The sequence below is a fragment of the Cuculus canorus genome, chromosome 1 (assembly GCF_017976375.1).
Source record: "Cuculus canorus isolate bCucCan1 chromosome 1, bCucCan1.pri, whole genome shotgun sequence".
Taxonomy (NCBI): Eukaryota; Metazoa; Chordata; class Aves; order Cuculiformes; family Cuculidae; genus Cuculus; species Cuculus canorus.
Window position 1 is genome coordinate 124504834 of NC_071401.1, and position 20873 is coordinate 124525706.

General features: G+C 40.4%; 1 protein-coding gene across 1 annotated transcript in view; it reads right to left on the bottom strand.

Moving 5' to 3' along the window:
* TBX15 (T-box transcription factor 15) overlaps positions 1–20873 on the bottom strand; it is a 99875-nt gene that overhangs the window by 27842 nt on the left and 51160 nt on the right. The window contains exons 2-5 of the mRNA XM_009556824.2: positions 11401–11614; positions 3657–3758; positions 1649–1820; positions 1103–1270 (exon numbers count right to left, since the gene is read on the bottom strand). Coding sequence (XP_009555119.2) covers positions 1103–1270; positions 1649–1820; positions 3657–3758; positions 11401–11614 — 656 coding nt within the window. The remainder of the gene's footprint in view (positions 1–1102; positions 1271–1648; positions 1821–3656; positions 3759–11400; positions 11615–20873) is intronic.

Consider the following 20873-nt stretch of genomic DNA (forward strand, 5'->3'; position numbering starts at 1 on the left):
TCTGCACTTTATTGCAGAAAATTTTATAATTTATTTTCCTAACAGGCTTGATAACAGTTTAGCTTTCTCCTAAGACAGCTTATACCCTCATTCTAGCTTATAACAGTCTCTCTTTAAGAGGACACATTATTAACACAACGAAAATCTTCACCAACTAAGATTCTGTTTCATATGGCTGAGAAAAAATATGCTAGATGGCCCTTTTAATGCCATCACAACCCCCAGCCCAGTAAGGAGCAGAAGGGCAGTACAGGGAAAAGGTATGTGCACAGAACCTCTGAGCTGACAGTAAAATATGGAGTATGTGTACACAAACAAGAGAAGAGGAGTACACTGAGCCCAGAGCATGACAGAAGTGGTGTGAAGGCTAATGGGAACCCCTAAGGATTTTAGCAGATGTGCGATACATAAGGAGACTACAAAGGGAATGGGCAGATACATGGAGCTCTCACTATGTGCAATGAACACGCATGCAGAAATAATGAAGCAGGCCACCTCCTCCTCAAAGACTAGGACAGGTGTAATCCACAGTGAGCCCTCTCCAAAACTCCTTTCTTTGCTGTTGTCTCCAATGCTTACATTCTCAAATGTTCACAGTTTCCTAGCAATTAACTTCGTCAAAAAAAATCATATCTTTTGGGAAAATAAGGATAGACAGGAAATTCTGTAATCAAACACAAGTGTGGACTCAGATCAGATTTGTTAGTTCTATGAAGTCCAGTTAAGAAAAAACATAGATCAGTAAAAAGTCCAGTAGTCAAACCCTCTACAGATAGGATCCCTCTGTGGCAACAACTTTTCTTTATGATGTCTGGTCAATAGTAACACTCTCCATTGGGAACTTTATCTGGAAGAGAGTTTTCTGGCTATATACCTCCCTCATGTTTACACACTACTCCATAGCAAACCTTTCCTTTTTGTGCAGAAAAAGAACACTGAGCCTGTAAAATATACAATCTCCTGAAGCTACGCTTCTTAGAGAAGTTAATATCTAGCATTGAATGTCTAGCGAAGTAATGTCTAGCAAACACAAAGAACACACTGATAATGTTATGAACATCCAACAAAAAAAAAAAAAAGAGCCTGAAGGCACACAATTTACCTGTTGATTTTGGTAAGCTGTCACTGTGGTAAAGACAGTCTCAGGGAAGTTGAAGGTTTTCACCCCATCTCCTGAAGGAACTGGCTTTGTAGGAGAAAGATCACTGCTGAAATCCTTGCGGATGACATGAACACGGGGCTGGTACTTATGCATTGAATGTAAAATTATCTGAAGAGAAAACATAAGGAGAAAAAAAAAAAAGGCATTTTTTCCCCCCCCAAAACTTCTGCAGTACATCCAGATGTATGAGGAAGCAGGGACAGGGTAAGGGCTAATATGAAGAAAATTACCCTTTCCTTAGAAGTATGTATGAGACAAAGTCTATACTATGTGCAGGGACAAAGGGACTTTATTGCTTTATATGGTCACGCAACATTTAGAGGAAAAGCATTGAAGTAGGGGAAAACGTTCCATAACTCTGGAGAGTGGCTACAGGCATGTGTGCCAACAGGACAGAGAAGCACTGGAGCAGCAGCAGCAGTACCCTTTCCAGTATAAGAAGAGCAAGGCTGGGGTAGCAGGCACCAGGGTTAACTTCTAACTTACATGGCCTTGATCATCAAGTTCGTTGTTGGTCAGCTTGAGCTTGTCAAAACTGACCACCTGCCTCATCCAGGTGTCTCCAGAAGCCAGTGAGTCAGGGTGGATGTAAACCCTCGGGGGCACTGGGGAGTCAGCATTGCCAGCCACCATCCACTTGGAACTGTGATACACATACCTGAAAGAGAAACAGAAGATGGCTAAGGGAAGTTGTCACTCACTCTCTCTCACTCACTTACTCACTCATACGCTGGAGGAATATTTCCAGGGCTCCCCCTCCCCTGCCACCCTACTGCATGCACCCCAAGCTCTCATTTGCAGTCAAGGTAGAATGTGCTTTATTGCAACCTCCTACCTTCTAAATGAAAGACAGATTACCCCCGAGCCACTTGTTCAGACTTGATTCCTTATTAAAACCACCTTTTCAGCTATTTTCCCTGTAAAACTCTGCCATATGTGCCTTCTCAACTCCTTAACCCTCTCTAAGCCAGAGTAAGAGGCTAGAAAATATGGGTAAACAAAAGCCTCTCTGAAAATATTAGTAAATGCCCTGTAATTTCTGGAAATCCGCATTGGCTGCCATGTGAGACTGTGCAGAAAACGTGTCTTCATCCAGAAAGGGCAAAATCCAATGAATAACACTAAAACAATTGACCTAACAGAATTTCTGGTTTGAAGTGCTGCAAAATAGGAAATTCCATATAGTATTACAAATGTTGGGATTAGAGGAAAAAGTAGGTTTTGTGTTTGTGGTCTTCTTTGATCTTCTGTGTTCCTGACCTAGCCATCCTATAAGCGCCATAAATTTCTCTTCCATAGTTTTGCATAGACACTTTTTTTCTTTCTGTTCTGCAGCTCCTTCAGCCTAATAAGAAGAATAATGATAATAATAATAATCCATTTCAGAGTCCTGCCAACACCTCTGAGTTCTCCCCTATGATGCCCTTCATTGTATTTCTACCCAGCTCTGCTAAACTATTTCAGTCCTTACCTACAAACAGTGACTCATTTTCTGTCCTATCTTCAAAAGAAATGCAAAAGAAAAAAAAAGAGAAACTGTTCCTTTCACTGCTAGCTTGCTGTATGTGGCTGCACAGGCTAACAAGGACAGAAATAACGTGTAATATAATGTATTTCTTTTTTACATTAATGCCAGAAAAACTACACTCAAAGAAAGGGCCAAAACATCTGTCTGAGTATCAGACACTACATTGTTGCTTCCCAGGAAGAATACTTTCCTGAGAAATACTCTACATGGCCTGAGAGCAAAAACATAATATTTAATATTTGAAGCAGACGATCACTTCTTGAATCCTCAAAATGTGGTGCAATCAAGACTGTTTGAGGAAAAGACTTGCTCTAAGGGGTCTTTTAATAAGTACAGATAAATCACCACTGTCTGGATAGTTTTCTGTAATGCAGAGGACCATGGATTCTCCAGAACAGTTTCTAGGTTTGGGAGCCCATTAACACCAGAGAAATCTCTTCTTCCTGTCCTTCAGCTCAGTGGTTGAGATTCAGCAGAGGGTTTCTCAATGGCCTCATACTGCAGGTCAGGGACCATGTTCTCTATGGCTGCTGTGCTGGACACTTAACAGTTTTAAAACAAGAATCACCCAATTCAACACAGGACAGTACTGAGGCCCTCTTAGTTTGGTCACCACTTGCCCACTCCTTTCTTGCTGAAGTAGTTTTAGGGGCTCCAGACTAGCCATTGATAACTCCAGTTATCCGTTCCCTCAGAGAGCCATTGCTAATTATATCAGTTATGAAATGCATGCTGGGGATCTCCCTGAATAAAAATTGCTATTTGAAGCCGAAGAGCAAGATTTCAATTCTGAGTTTATATTAAACCTCCAATTGTGTGTCTCACTGTTCTGGTCAAATCAACTAATGGTGTAAACCAACACATTCTCCTTCAGCATATCTTTGCAATGCTGTGTAATGACACGTGTCTTTCCTAGGCTACCATTAACACTAATTTAACACAATGTTCTATGCCTGAAAACCTGACCTGTATCTCTTGTTATCCACAGGCACAATGTCCATGGCAATATAATACTGCTGGTGGGGATCCAGGCCAGTAATTTTCACTCTCATGGCTGGAAACATCCTCCTAGAAAAAGAAGAGTAGAAACAAGAAGAAAATGGTGAATAAGGAAGCTGAAGGTAGATCTTCCTTAGACCTCTCTGACACCAGAGGCATGCTACTTTATACAGCCCAGTTCTTGACATCGCTCCTCAGGTCTTGGTGTGGGTGGCAAAGACTGTGCTGGCAGTGGTTTGAATCTTCAATTTTTCCCACTTAAGAAAAGGTATAGCAGGGTAACAACCTGTGACTAAAAATAAAACACTCTCAATCGAGCATTATATCTGTTCTCAGCCCCTAGCAGACAGTTCTGCCATGTTCCACACAAATTATCGTCTCTATGCACTTCTAGGATGGGTAGCGTACCTTCTTCCTGCTGTTTTTCCCACTGGCTGTCCATCTACATCTGTTCTCTTACATTCCATTAAATACAGGAACACTTTATTTCTCTTTTTTGAAAAACATATGTTTCAGTATGGAGTTTGATAGTACTGGAGTAACATTTAAAGCAAATCTACTATCTTGAAAGATCCTTTTGTTTTTCCTGGGAAAAGGATCTACTCAAATTAACCTGCTTATTATTATCTCCTTAAAAAAAATTAGGATACCAGTAGTCCAACAGCCATACACTTCTCTTAAACAGCGTGTTAATTGAATTGTTTATGCCATATTATATTTGCAACTAATGCAGTATTTTAAAGTCTTACACCAAGGAGAAGAAATGAGCAAAGTGGGAAAAAGAAATCCTGGATTGTTTCACTGACTGTTAACTCAAACCTCAGCTCCACCTGAGTGGTTTCTCAGCCTTTTTCTGAGAAAATCTCGAGTTGAGGTCCTACAGGATGGTATTATTCAATTGCATGACTTCTGCCCAGAGATAGAGAGATTGGCTTGAGAAACTCTGAAAGTACTGGACGCTCACATGAAATTACATTCTGCTCCTCAGATGAGTAGATAGGTCACTATGGAATGAGCGTAGTTTGGATGGAAGAAGAATGTTAGAATGGAATTTAAAATCCCAATGCCAAAATTGTGGAAAAATGTACAAGCAATATTTGTCCACTATTTCTAGGGGCCACCCCTAGAAACAATCATGATGCTTTCTCTTCTAATTAGTAAGGTTTACTGAAATATCAGGAAAGAAGATTTAAATCCCCCAACATTTCTGTTTCTCAAAGTATTACCATGGGGCACAGCCCGGAGGAGGATTAAAACTGGAAAGTTTATGTCAACATCTCCAAATATGTCTCTATAAGCATTTGCACTGAAGGGATGTGACCATGAGAAACCGTTTTATTCTCTCCTATCCAGGCCACATGCATCCACTTGCAGAAGAGGGTGGGAAGGAGAACATTGGTTCTCAGCTTCACCCTACCCACAGCTCTTCCATTTCAGGCCACTGAGAAGGAAAGTTCTGGCCTGTTAGTAACTGCACCTGCCTTGGAAAAGGGCATTTATCACAGGGGACAGGGAGAGTAGCACCACACAGTTGACAGAGCACAGCTAACCAGAGCTATGAGAGACACAAAGCTGTCAGAAAAATTGTCTGCCAAAACCTTTCAAGGAGAGAGAAGCTCTGTGCAGTGGGTAGTGGGATTTTGCTAGTTGAACTATTGGGGCAGGGAGGGGGAGAAATAATGGATTAATCTTCAGTGGCTTGAGGGCATTATTTTGTTTCTACCACAATGTCTCATTAAATCTGCAAAGCTAAATGGGTACAGGATGTGGCATTTTACAACCCACCCTCTTAATTGGAGAGAGGTGGCTTGGGAGTAGTTTAAGAGGTAGGTCATGTTTCAGAGGGTGATGAGAAACCCAGGATTAAATCTGAGTTTCTTTGGGTCTGTCTGCATGCTGTATTGGGAAAACTGAGTGCTGCATGTTCCAAGGAGCTCTCTCCAAATCTGCAGTCCCGTGTAAAGTTGCAGTATAGCCTATGGGGTTGTTTGCTTATGAAATACCTTGTAAAAGATTACCACAGACCATTCAATGGGCTTAGAGGCTAATCTCTAAAGTGATCAGAGAGAGCTCAGCTGATCCCACTGCTTTCTCTAAGGTTTAAATGTACTTTTAAAGTTTTGTAAATTATTACTGCTTTCTTTTTCTGTGGGTGTAAAAGTAACTCAGATTTCTTTGCCATAAGGATGTGGCCTGGAACTGTCACAGCAGGTCTCCAGCAGCACTGCTGTGTGGAAAGGGGAAAATGGAAAAGGCAGAGGCAAACAGTAGCAACTTAGGAAGGTACTCAGGTGTAATTCTGGTTAGGTCTCTGTGCTCTGTGTTTCCTTTGGGCTGGCTCTCTGCCCTCCAGAGGCACCAACCCTATAGAAAACCGGAGGCTCAAAGGTTTAGAAGGAACTCAGGCCATGTGAATACGGCTGAATTAATAAATCTTTCATCTAGAAAAATATCAGCTAGCTTTATAGTCAACAGCTACAGACATGAAGGCTGTTTGTTTTCACATGGAGCACATGATGACATCTGATATACTTTTGGAGGAGATTTTATATCAGCAGCAGTTTGGGATGATGAAGTTATTTATATGTTAGCTTTACTACTCAGCAGGAAAACAGTCTTCCTAAAGTTAGACTGTGCACTTACACTTGCTATCCTTTTAGGTGAAATACAATATGATATGAAATAAGTTGTTACAATTATTTTAGAACTACTTAGAAGACTTATAAAAATAATTTCCGTAACAACCTTGTGCCTCAACCTACTAAATTCCTGGATTCTTATATAATGAGAATTAATTTTATGAAACCCTGACTATGAAGAAAATTAATCATTGGTACAGCTCTCTCAAATTTGATTAAAACAGAATTTGCCAGGACAGTAGTGTGCTGATTTTAAGAACCATGTTTGTGGTCTTTCAGCTGTAGAAAGAAGTCATTAGGTTGCAGCCACTGGCATATTTTTTTGTTTAAACATTTTATTTAACTTAGAAATATATCTCAGTTTTCTTTTTTGAAAACTGTTCTAAGAAGAAGGATCACAGGTATGTCCCCAAACTGGGTTGACTTCTTTCCAGTAGCATAAAGCTTCAGTTTCTAACTCTTAAGGGTCTCAAGGTGCCAACTTTTATCTCTGCCCCTTGAACCAGCACACGTGAAACTTGTGTCAAGTTCCATCTCTTTTCAAAGTTGACCTGCTTTGAATGGAGGCATGGGCCAGATAACCTCCAAAGATCCTTTCCAACATAAATTCATTCTCTGTTTCTCAGTTTAGTTTTAGAGAGGACAATTCTTTGTTATACAAAATTATAAGTTACCTGGCAGGGTATTTAAAAGGACTGACAAAATTTAACATACAGCTTTCATGATTGTTCAGTGTGATGATCTATATACCGCATTAACTTAAATAAGATAAATTTGCTTCAGAGAAGCATCTGCTAAATGCAAACCCTAACATGAAGGGATGTGCTGTTCAATTTTACCAAAAGATAGTTTGTCTATTAATAGTAACAGAGATTAGTCATCTCCCAGTTGTAAAAATATCTGATTGAGAAACTCTAAATAGCCTGATTTAGGCTTGCAGATTAAGTGTGCACAATGTTTACAATGTGCATGACTTTACAGGGCAGCCTGAAGTTATCACTTTATGTCATAAATCATACTTCCTTGCCCTTAAGACTGGTGCTGAATATGTATTTCTTTATGAAAACAAACAAACGGGAAGGGAAGGGAAGGGAAGGGAAGGGAAGGGAAGGGAAGGGAAGGGAAGGGAAGGGAAGGGAAGGGAAGGGAAGGGAAGGGAAGGGAAGGGAAGGGAAGGGAAGGGAAGGGAAGGGAAGGGAAGGGAAGGGAAGGGAAGGGAAGGGAAGGGAAGGGAAGGGAAGGGAAGGGAAGGGAAGGGAAGGGAAGGGAAGGGAAGGGAAGGGAAGGGAAGGGAAGGGAAGGGAAGGGAAGGGAAGGGAAGGGAAGGGAAGGGAATATTCCTGGTGTCTTCTGCAGCATGAGATTGTGTAAAGATGCTTGTGCTTTTCATTAAGAGAAAAAGTTGAGGGCAGGGTTTGGGAGCAGAAGAGCGTATGGTTTATGAGGCAGAGGGAGCCCAGCAGACTTTCTCAACAGTTCATGACAGGGACATTTTTCTGGAAGCTGGAGAAAGCTTATCCTGCCCACTGGGCCAGGACCCCTGGGCATCAGTTTGGTAGCTGTAACTTGCCAGCCCTCACTCTGAGTAGTCCTCTCCGCATGCCCCTTCAGCATCAACAGAGCTTCACAGCAAAATCCCTGCTGCTCTCTCTAACTGAAGAGCACTGTGGGGCCACTCCTTCCTTCCTTCCACTGGAAATTTTTAAAAAAACCACACCACCATTTGTTTATGTAAACAGTTCTAAGTACACATTTCAAATTACTCAGACTCACAGTTTCAGGGATACAAAGAAACTCCAGTCAATATACATTTTAACCTATCAGGAGGCACAGAGGAGTCAGGAGAGGACAAGGTCAGGTGTTCCACTCACTGCTGGGTTTTTTCACCGCTGGCTCTGTGGCAGGTACAACCTGGGGCCCCAGAGAAATACCTCCTTCCTGTGCTTCTATGCACAGTCACACTCATATAACCACCTCCATAAACAGTAGGCAGCCCTTGCCTTCCAGAGCAAGACTTCAAACATTCTTCATAGCACCTCTTCACTCCAGTAATAAGTGCACATTTCTGTCCCCTTTGGGTAGCACTTCTTTGCGGTGGTTAACTAATAGTTACCCCTGTAGCTCAAGTGACCATGGATATTAGCTAGGGATTGTAGGGGTGTGGGGAGGAATACAGATTCCTCTGCTGATGTTGCCAGGGTACACACATGATCATCACTGGTGAAGGAAAGTGGGGAAAAGGAGTTAAAGATGTTTTTAAGACTAGTTGCTTAAATTATTATGACTTGGGGGTTAAGATGGATTTATTTTACTTTGCATAGACTCTAAGGTTGCCTTTCAAACAAAAAGGGTGATTGCAGATTTGAATGCACTGCAGCTGACAGAAAGCCGTTTGCATCTTCTGCACAAAGAACAATGGAGTCTTGTAAAAAGCATCTTATTAAATTCCATAAAATAGTGTTCTGATAGAAAGGAAGAAAGGAAAAGTTCTAAGAGGACTGAAGTAGGTTTATGTAAACAGGGGAAAAAAAAAGATATCTATAAACACAGCATCAAGAGAAGAAAAAACAAAGTAGAATTAAATGAGAGTGGGAAAAATCTGAAAGTTAAAAACTGTAGTAAGCCCAGTGTAGAGAGGATATTGCTCCAGAAATATGACTGAAGGTAGGTCAAAGGTTAGAAACTAGCATTACACAGTAAGAGAAAAAAGACATCATGAGGTAAGACAGGAACTAAGCAGTGCCTTAGGAGTCATAGAAAATGAAGGAGCAGCTGTAGTTATAGGCAACTGAGTCTGTAATTATAAGGGCTTTGAAAACAAGGACTCAAACAGATCCTTACAGGGCTTCCAAAAAGAAATAAACAAGAGGAGTAAAATCTTCCACTGGGAAAGAAGAATTTGCAAATGACACTTCACGTCTCTCACAATATCAATAAGTAGTAGGAAATCATGACAAAATAACCCAAGTTCTGATATTTTTGCCAGAAATCATATAATCTAATCTATGGGATGCATCATATATCATGCATCCCATATGGAGCAACAGGACTGCCAGACTCAGTTCTCATCCATCACAGACACATCCTTTCTGAAAGAAGAATGTTTAACTTGAAAGGTTAAACACTTAATTTGTGCATTTTGTTGAATCTGTAAGGACCATCCCCAGTATACAGATGTACTACCTCAAGAAACTGCCTAACTCTTCATTATGCTTTGCAATTATTAACCTACAAATGTAGTCAGTAGGAAAAAAAATTGCCTCCAATATTGTTAATATCACTTCTGGAGAAGCCATCATCCAGGAAAAAAAAAACCTATATCTGTTTAGTAGGTCTATACATTTTCTGTGAGCAGCCAATGATGAGCCTGTTGGCCATCAGGACTCAAGTAATGATAAGAATTTCCTTTCAGGGAGAAAGAATATTATTTAGGATTGTAAAAAATTTATTATTTGCCTTGAGAAGAGGAGGCTGAGGGGAGACTTTATTGCTCTCCACAACTTCCTGAAAGAAAGTTGTAGAGAGATGGGTGCTGGCCTCTTCTCCTAAGTGACACATGATAGGACAAGGGGGAATGGCCTCAAGCTGTGTCAGGGGAGGTTCAGACTGGATATCAGAAAAACAATTTTCACAGAAAGAGTCATCAGGCACCAGCAGAGCCTGCCCAGGGAGGTGGTTGAGTCACTATCCCTGGAGGTATTTATAATACAGGTAGACAAGGTGCTCAGAGAAATGGTTTACTGGCAGATAGGAATGGTTGGGCTCGATGATCCAAGAGGTCTTTTCCAACCTAGTGATTCTATGACTCTAGTCTATGATTCTATGAAATATTGTTGCATAATAGCAAGCATTTTAATTCCAGTTACTTTGCCTTGTCCATTTAAGCCAGAAGGGCAAAACCAGCAACATATTCTGTATGTATGCAAGATGCTTCCTGTGCCAATGAGATGATATATCTAAAACTGGGAGCTAATCTGGTTCTGATAGTCTTCCTCAGGGATTATCTTGGTTGTTTATTGATACAAGCGGAACTTCCTGGAGCAACTGAGCAATAGTGCTCACTTTGCAAGAACACAAAAGGACAAGTCTGGCTGTTCTGGTAAATTCTGAAAGCATTGACATGAAATAAAATTACAAACAATGGAACACCATGGCTTTTTCCCAAAACCTCGGGGAAATCCGCTCTTGTTTGTCTGCGAAAGGGGCAGAACAGCTCCTGTGTCATGTGCCTCGTTCGCTTTGGTTGCTTCTGTCCATGGTGCTGACTTCCATCTCCGCAGCATTACTCGAAATTAAAACCTCATTAAGTGGAAGTAAGAAACAGTTTGTTAATGCAAACATGGCTAAAAATCTGGGATCGTTTATAGATTGAGGAGGTCTAGAAATTTACAGTTAGTTTCAAGTTGTGTTTTGGCAAAAAGGCTTCTAGACTTTAATAGGAGTCTGCAATGAAGGCCTTACCCTTGGCTAACGGCAGGCAGGGCAGGGTGGGTTTTTATATAAAAAAAATCTGACTGATTGGTGGCTCTTCCTAACCACAGCTGATGTAGTATCAGTTGCAATAGCAGAGGGAAACATTAAGCCTGCACATTTTTTATACAAAATGTCATTAATGTTTTATCTACTTAGAATCACAGGAAAATGCAAATGTGAGTTTGAATTTCACTGTATTCGTGATTAAATTTACTAGCTCATGAAGTGCTATGGGAACTTGAAAGGAAACTCAAATGGCTCACCCCCAAGTTCATAACTCATCTTAAATTCAGTACAGCCAACAGCACAATGATCATTTCCTGATTTATTTGCTCAAAGGAAAAATTATCCTTAACAGTTTCCTGCAGCTGCTAGTTGTCCCTTGGAGCCACTGATTCAAGAAGCAATATGAAACAACTTTACCTGTCTTTGGAAAGCTAGTAGGAGAGATAGCTCTGAAACTCTGACAGCTATTTAATTTTCCCTGCATGTTATTTCTTTATCAAGAATATTTTTCTTCAAAAGAAAAAAAAAGAATGCTTAACTTTGTTTCATTATGATCTGTTTTTTAACTAGACAGAAAGCCAGAGATATCTTACCTGCCTGCTTTTGTGATGATCATCTCTGTCCCAATGTCATGAAATCTCTTCCAGAGATCAGCACACTGCAGCTCTACCTGGATCTCTTCCATGGATGAAGGTGGAGGAGGCTGAGGGCCTGAGCCACTAGATGCAAGGTCAGAATGGGAGCCAAATGAGCAGGATGTCCTTTCTGCCAGCACTTCTGTGTCTGACCCCGTGCTCTGCTCTGAGTCTGCAAAGTAAACACACCAGGTAAGACACTTCTACCTGCTGTGAGTGATAAAGGAAGGGAAGAGGAAAGCCAGTAAGGGAAGTGCTAAAGAACAGTACAATGGCCTTTAATATGCACATACACATATGTTTTTTTAGTTTGTTGTGATTTATAGCCTGATTTGGGGCCTTGGGTTCCCAACATGACATCTGGCATTTTTGTGAAGTTTTAGAAACAGCTGAAAAAAGGACCCTCAACATAAAATATAAATATTAATAAATGCCACTTCAATGCTGGGAATGGAGTACAAAATATAGATTAAAAAATAGAAAATAAAAAAAATTAATTCAACTCATATTTTCAATCCAAGATTAGATAGGCTCATTGGAAAACTACATTCCATTTAATTGAATATCCTTCCATACTACTATTAAAGAGTTGGTTATTATTAAACAACACATTTTTTTCATTTTAATAACATTGTCATCAAAAATAATGAGCATTTTTTCATTTTGTTATTTGGCAGCACCATTTTGGAAGTGTGTTTTATTTGCTCCTATAATATCTTTCTTGAAACAATGATATTTCCTGGGAAAATAACCATGCAAGTTTTGGAGAAGAAAATGCTCTAGACTATTGAAAGACAAAAAGGGGAGATAGTAAACATATGGAATATGTTACCAAGGAAAGCAATTGAATTAAACTGCAGAAAAGACCACATGAGACAAACACCTCTCTCTATAAGGGAGATAAAGAAAAAGAAGACTTGCTCAAAAAAATAAGCAAATAAACAAGTGAGGCTGAACTGGTTTCAAAGTCCAGGTTAGCATGTTGAGTCAGATGGAAATTTCTTTGCTAAAGGTATCTCATATCTAGTAGGTAGGTATGGTATATATGTGATTCTAGATCTCATATCTCTCATAAGATAGGGCTAAGCCGGACCTTTGCAGAGAGCAGTGTCATTTTGCAACAGAGTGCACACCCACATCACATCAAAATGATTCACAATGCATTCTACTAGGTAACATGTTCATGCTTTGAACCTGATTTTTGACAGTTTGGCACTAATATTATATAGATGATCAAGAGGAATAAAGTAATGTGAAGCATTAGGTCAAATGGCTTAAGAAGAACTTTGTAGTTTTCACAGATGGTACAGAATGAGAGTCCTCATTGGTCATCTAAATATAAGCATCACAGTGAAATGAAACAGTATTTATACGTATTTTCTGCACTTTAAGAAAGAAAGAGGTATCTCTGTCTGAAGTGGAAACCTAAGGAGACAAAAAGTGATAATCTGTGTTAAAAATGTGATTAAATGGCCCCAGCTAAAATTCCTTCCATACCAACCAAATGCCAGAAACTCTTTAATAACCCTGAGCTCATGCAGGCCAACTCTGAGATTTATAGTGTTTCTTAGAGATAGTGTTTCCTGGAGCAGCTCGCACACCAGTGCAAAAGGCCATAGTTAAGAAGAGCCTGGGGTTGAAGATGCCACCTGCAGAACTACTAGCCCCAACTCCGGGCACATGGAAAAATTTCTGGAAAATTCATACTGCTGTAATGGCACGGACATAAGCTGTGTAGTATATGAGAAACTTATAGCCCTTGACACAATCAGGAAGCCTTTATGTTCTGTGAGAATCCTGGGTGACTATGTTATTGGATAGCGGGCTTGCTTGAAAGACATTTTTTGTAAACTTTGCCAACATTTTAGAAAATCTGCCAGTACAATGCAGAAATTCTGTAGGATATTTGAAAGGCTTGGTATGTATTGCTCTCAATCCACTTTGAATATCTCATACTTTATGTCTCTCACTGATGTTCAAGAAGGTCTGAAGCAATAATAGGTCCATCTCTCTAAAGGAGGAGAACAAACCCAACTACCGACAGAGGACTGTTACACGGAAACCAGAACTACACCCAAAATTGACAATCTAGACATGAGATGACTCAAGATGAAATCAGATAACCTGTTGGCATTCTGTGACCGCATGACAAACAATTGATCTGAGAGTGCGAAGGGTCTGAGACATTCCTTCCTATTTCAGAGCCCAGTGATGCAGAGTGAAGTGACACTTACCTGCTTCCTCAGATTATTCCTCTTTAAAGGGTTGGAATGAGTGAGCCTGTGTAGGGGTCACTATGCTTAGGATATTTGTTTTCATAGTGATGGTTAATTACTTTATCCTTCCACCAAAAAAAAAGCAAGAGGTTGCTCCACAAATCACAGTATGATTTTTTTGCTTATCTGTCCATGTTCTGATCCGTTAACCAGAATTTTACATCTCTGAGGTCCTAAGAAAGTAAAGGTAAACTACACTGGGAGCCTGAAGGGACTGGACCTAGGAAAAATCTTGCTTTATGGAGTCCTACTCCCTCAATGAGGTACTGACCTGCAGGTTTGCACCTAAAGAGACTTTTAGGTCACATCATCTGGGCTTGGTTCAGGCACTCAGAATCTGTGTCCTCTGAAGCAGTATGGTAAATGACCAACAGATGGCACTTGACTAGATGTTGTCCCCGCACCATTCCAGCGTTTCCTGGGCAGCCTTTCAAACTGGGCATGTGGCTGGACTCTTGGGGATCCCTGGGAATTTACTGGAATTGCATGCTGCAGAAAATTAAATATCAGAGGCTTAAGACTCCTCTCACTGATTTTATCCAGAGACACTCCGCTGACTTTAACAGAGTTTTGGAGAGGTTTTTTGACAATGGAAGTGGATGGAGAACCACATCCTTGGATATAATTTGCCATGCTGGTGCAAATCAAAAATTGCCACAGGAACTCACTAACTACTGATATGTTTCTATCTACCCAACAATGAATTACCACACACAGGAAAAAAAAATACTTCTTTTCATCCAAGGATCATTATTTTATGCCCTGAAATATGATCTATAATTACCCCCAAACTAGTGCAGAGAACAGCAAGTACCTCTCCTTCCTCTAATATTGGAAATGGGAGAGGCAGAGTCACTACTGTTGCTGCTCTTAGTTCAGTCTCAGTAGGCACTGAGATGGGTTTTGGTGTTTTCTTCAGCTTTTCCTGAGCTAAGCTCTCCTGAATGGTGTCATCCAGTTGGAGACACCAAGTTTATTCCAGACCTAGGGAATTCAGGGAGAGTGAAGTGCATCTGACATACGTAAATCATCCCTAATGACATTCAGCTCTATAACACACTGTGACTCTCAGCTAGAGCTCTCTACATGTGTTAGGATTCTGGTTTAATCAAGAGACAGGTGTCAACATCTGTAAGTGAGCAACATACAGAGGGATGCAGAGTGAACCAGTCTCGACATATAGTAATTAATTATGGCTGCTGGCAGCTAGCACAGCTCAAGCCACTCTGCTGCACATACTTGCTTACAATGGAACAAGACAGGAAGAAGATCTGAGTTTTTTTCTGATGTTTTAACAGGGAGCTTTTCTTCATTCACCATCTTCAATGGAGTGCAACTTCACTAAACTCAAAGACATTACTTGTACTTTATGTTGATATATGCAAAAGGGGATTAGGGATTCACTCCTGAAACTCCAACAAAGAGAACATGCCTGTGAACACCCTGAGGAGTAGATTGTGGCTGGTACTACATATTGCGCCCGACTGAAGCACAAACAGAAGAATTTCTGAGGAAGATAAGCTTCCTATAACTTCTTCTAGCTCCAAGGTGACAAGATAAGATTCTTTGCCTTTCCTTAATGAAGTGCTTTGTATAAAAGCTCACATGCTGAATTCAAGGTCCAGCCACAGGGAAATGCAGAGACCCAGGCAGTGGCTTCCTTTTAGAGTTAAGAGACATTCTCAGACTACTAACATAGGAATACTATTTTTCTGGTTGCAGTCCATGCCACTTTTGGCATACGTTAGGCAAATGACAATTTAAATAATGTTATGTTTTCTCTTCCTAGGATACAGTACAGTCCCTGAGAAAGGGTACTTCAAAACCAAGCTCATCCATTGTTGGCAGATAGCAAAAGTAAGGGCAGATGCAACTGAGGTTTCTAAACTATCTATTGCAGGACCAGATACAATAGCAAACTTTTATTCTTAAGACAGAAGGCTAAATTATTTTCCTCTGAGCCACCTCAGGGCCAGAGAGCGTCGCAAAGACAGAGACACAGATTTATGAACACACGTTCATTTACTTCTTCATTATTTCTTGAGCGAATTCATCCATAAATAACAATTAGATGTTTTAGGAGTTTCCTGACAAACTATATGCAGCAATCCAATGCAACTTCTAAGGTGATAATAGAAACAAAGTTGATAGGTGGCACATATATTTATTTATATATTGTTTATGCTGTTATTCAGCTCTCACAATAACCCTGCTGATCCGTGTTCTGACAACTGCCTCAGTCAGGGTAGCACCTTTCTCTCCAAAGAACATCAAAATACTTATAAGATCTGTCATAGAAGGACGTATTCTTTGTTAGACTCTGATTGTCAAAATATGGTCCGTGAATGATGACTCACTGGGCAGAATACCACTGGAGCTTCAGTTGAGGCAGTGTCAGGTCAAAATGTTCCTTATTGCTCTTACACGCATCCATGAACTTCTATCTTCTGATCTTACCTACTTTTCCTTACAAAGTCCTTCCCCTCTCCTGTCTGCTTGAAAGAGTCCTTCGTTCTGCACCATAGCCATTGAAGTGAACATCTCCATTGCTGCTCCTGACTAAACATTTCATATCACTCTGCCTCTTTTGTTTTCTTTTTCTTGTGAATCTCTTCTAAATCCATCCATTTCCACTCTTGCTTGTTCCTTATGTTCTTTTTTCCTGATGTTTCCACTGATTATTTCTGCTGTTCTGTGGATTGTTGTGTAACCAGAAGAAAACCCTTTAGGTTTGCGTGGAGAATGACCCACTGATCACAAGAGATTTCCAATGTCAGCCCCTCCAGTCTAGTATATTCTCAGCAGAGACAATACACAGAAAAATTCCTTGTTGCAGGCAGCTTGCTGGACAAACAGGCTGATCCAGTGTTTTTTACTGTGCAACTTAGCCTCATCTGTCAAAACCAGATATGTTCTTGCAAGCATTGTATGTCAAGGAGCTTGAGACTATCTAATATGACACTACTCAAAAGTTCATGGAGAAGACCCATAGGTTCAATGAGAAAAAAACTCTCTGAGGCCTGAAGTACAATTCTCTCACTGCCACTGTGCAAAAAAAAAAAAGACTATTCCCTTTATGCTACCCTGTTGGATGACTTCCTACCATCCCTTCTTGCTATAGCGACCACATATTCAGCTACTGCAGTTTAACAGTGTTGGACCTGGGAGGGAGGAAGTTTCTCAGCACTTTCAACAACTTTTGAGCCTACCAACAAGACCACAGGATCACTGTCAGAGATCCCAGGGATACTGTGGACATTGCTGAGATTACAGAAGAACATTAACTTAGTTCAGATTTTTTTCTTTCTTAACTCTTTCCCATTTCTACTATCTCCACATCACCCTGGAAATCTTCAGTGCGTAATTTCTTTTGATCCTTAAATTCCCAGGCTTCTGGTTGGCAGATAGGAAGGAAAACATCATTCTCAGAAGCACAGTGACTCTGAGGTCAGCATTCCCACTGAGTGCCCCAAGATGATGGAAAATAACCCCAACATGCTTCCTGCATGAGCACTATGTGTCCTGGGATCAGAGTCCTCTTGTACTGAACAGTGAGCTGCTACTGCCAGACTTCTTTCTGCAACTCAACTACCCAGTATTCCTCATGTACATTTCCTGCTTTTTCATCAGTCTGGTACAAGAGCCCAACTAGTACTTGAGACATTAAAAGGAATTAATTTTCTAAGCAATTTCATACATGGATTTTCAGCAGAATTTTCTCTACAGCTGGAGAACAGCAGGGGTCCTGCTCCCTTATTTAACCAATAAAACAAAAAGAGCTCAGTTTAGTCCTTGGCTGTATCATGCAGCTCTTGCACTTAACAAATGTTTTACTGCAAGATATCAAAAAATGTAAACTACAGGAGCGAGAACAAGGACAAAAACCTTATATACATAAAACAGTACCTACCCAGAGGAGCCCAAAGGACTTATTATCTTTCTGGGGTTTTAGGCTTTTTTCTTTTTTTCTTGATATTTTTTTAGTCTGCCTACATGTAGCTATTTAATGTAGACCCTGTCAGATTCCATTAGCATAAAGATTTCTCTTGGGTGGAATGTGGCAGCTGTTACAAGCTGTTAGGGGTTTACTTTTTTAAAAATGCATATTTTTGTTTGCAAGGTTTGTGAACGTTCAGTGCAACAGGTGGTCCTTCTCTCTCCAGTGCAGTCAAATTACTGGCAATCAGGATCTGCAAACTACAAAGAAGGTACAAAATTCTAGCCATGCATGTGCAGAGGAAATGTGGGGGATATTACTTTTGTTTTTTTCCTGTTAACTGAGCTGAAATTAACAGAGCTAACACCTTGCTTTTGCAGACAGATCTCATGGTTCTTTTTAGATTTCTAATTTTCAAACTGGCTACTGCCACCCTGAAAAATCAGCAGCATTGGAACCATACATATAGCAGTGTGACATTATTGAAATCCAGATACAAAAATGTTGCAACCCTATGAAAGTGAAAACACAGAAACTCAATTAGTCCAAACAGTTTTGAAGGGTGAAAGTTCATCTATCCACCTTATGTTGTGGCTGCTGGAGCAACTGCTTCAGGTATACAACGGTTTTCCCCCAATAACTGATACATGGGCAGAAGCTAAAACAAAAACCTCAGTAACTTCAAAATTATGCAAGGAACCAGGCTGTGGTGAAGATAGCAGGTGTGACAGAGGCAGGCTGAGGTTCAATGGAGCCATTCAAATTACAACCATAGAATCATAGAGTTACTTGGTTGGAAAAGACCTTTGAGATCATCAAGTCCAGCTCTACCTGTCCACTACTAAACCATATCCTTGAGTACTCCATTTACCCCTCTTTTAAACTGTCCAGGCATGATGACTCAACCACCTCCCTGATAACCCTTTTAGTGAAGAAATTTTTCCTGATGTCTAATCTGATCCTCCCCTGACACAATTTGAAGCCATTTCCTCTCATCCTATCTCCTGTCACCTGGGAGAAAAGACCAACATGTACCTCGCTACAGCATCCTCTCAGATAGTTTTAGAGAGCGATAAGGTCTCTCCTCAGCCCCTCAGCCTCCTTTTCTCCACATTCAACAACCCCAGTTCCCTCGGCTGCTCCTCATAAGACTTGTTCTCCAGCCCCTTCACGAGTTTCATTGCCCTTCTTTGGACGCACTCTAGTGCCTCAATGTCCTTTTTGTAGTGAGGGGCTGAAAACTGAACACAGGATTCAAGGTGAGGCCTCACCAATGCCAAGTACACAGGCACCATCAATTCCCCACTCCTGCTGGCCACACTATTTCTGATACAGGCCAAGATGCCATTGGTCTTCTTGGCCACTTGTGCACACTGCTGACTCATACTCAGATGGCTGTCAACCAACACCTCCAGGTCCTTCTCTGCCAGGCAGCTTCCTAGTGGTTCTTCCACAAGGCTGTAGTGCTTGATTAGCACAGCTGCATTTTACACAACTGATCTAGCAATTGCTTTTGCTCTAGGCAATGATTTCTAAACAGTTTCCAGGTGATTGTGACCATATGCACATACTGCATACAACAAATAACACAAAGACGGTTCTGAAAATGTTTTATATGTTGTCTTATCACCCCTGAGCTGTTTTCCATTCATTCACATACCCTACTACATTAATCATTCCTTCTTCAGCATCAGGCCCATTATCAACTACATGTACCTAGAAACTGTTTATTATTAATATTAGAGGCATAGAATGGCTTTGGTTGAAAGAGATCTTTCAAAGATCATCTAGTCTATCCTCCAATAATATTTATTATTATTGCCTTAGTGACTACAAGTTGCAACCAATATCATGATTTTACTGGTCTGGAGACAGTACAAGCTTGTCCAAACCAAGAACTTCATCTATACTTGTACTGCATTGCAATCTCAGACAGCCAAAAGAAGTATTCCAGTAATTAATTTCCAGTCTAAACCCTTTTATGAAACCACAGCAGGACAAAATAGCATTAATATCTGCAAGACTCAAAAAGACAAAACTAGAAATCATTGCGTAGATCGGAAAATGTGACATAGACAGATAAAGAGACCTGATACAGTCACAAGTGAAATCAATAAGAGACAAGCCAATTCTGAGTAAAAAATTCCTCCAGCACTTCAACCTCAATGACTTCTTCATCCTCCTGAATTATAGTTTTATAAGGTGTTCTCATAAGATGACTTGAGCCAGCAAAGCTTGTAAAATACACTGAATCTGATGGCTGCCTTTACCAAAACAGACTGAGTACGAGGCATTTGTGACAAGGAATTATTACACATCTATATCCCCCATGGGAAACACAACTAGTAGGAGAATATCAAAGCAAACATAAAGACAAAAAAAAACACAGTGGCTTTGGCTCTAAATACAAGTCTTGCATCAACTTGACTGTGCACTGCCAAGAACCGACTGCCTTTGCCTTCATTTATTCCATGTAAGATTCAATGAATGGACACTAGACACAGCAAAATAAAAATCACTCCAATTCACTGGTATGCTCCAGCTGCTCTGCTGCACTGCAGATCCAATGCAAAACAGCTGTAAACCTGGTTTAACCAGCAAGTTAAATTGGGTTTATGACTTCTCAGTATTGGCGAAATAGTACAAAGCAGCTGGAGTTTACTAGTATACTTAGCCCTGGGGGTTTGCCCTCAAAAGTTAAATTTTGCTCCAGCCAAGAGAGAGAGTATCAGCCACAGTTAAACTTTAAAGGTTTGGGGTTTTTTTTATGTCACAATCTATTGTATTCATTTTAGAATGTTGAGAAAAAGAAAACTTACACATTTTGCCAGCTTTCAGTTTAGGACCCAAAATTCAAGACACCAGCTCCAGTTTTGAACTAAATCAGATAAAAATGGAGATACTGGCTGCTGGGCTCTGAAGTCATCCTCGGCAAATACAAATTCTTATTACAGAAGTATAAGCTATGTGACCAAGAACATTCTGAGTAGTGTCACAGAATAAGACTTCTTTGTAGACTTTATACCTAATCCCACCATAGCTTCTCAGGAAAACTGGCTGCAGCTCATCAGTCTGTGCTTTAGAGTATCCATCACAACTAAAAATATCCCATCAAATGGATGTCAACCAAAAACCTGTTCTATAAACTCTCCCATCTCTGGACTGAGGTAACTTGTTTGCTTTAAAGTATATTGTAAGTATAACCTTTCCCCAGCAGA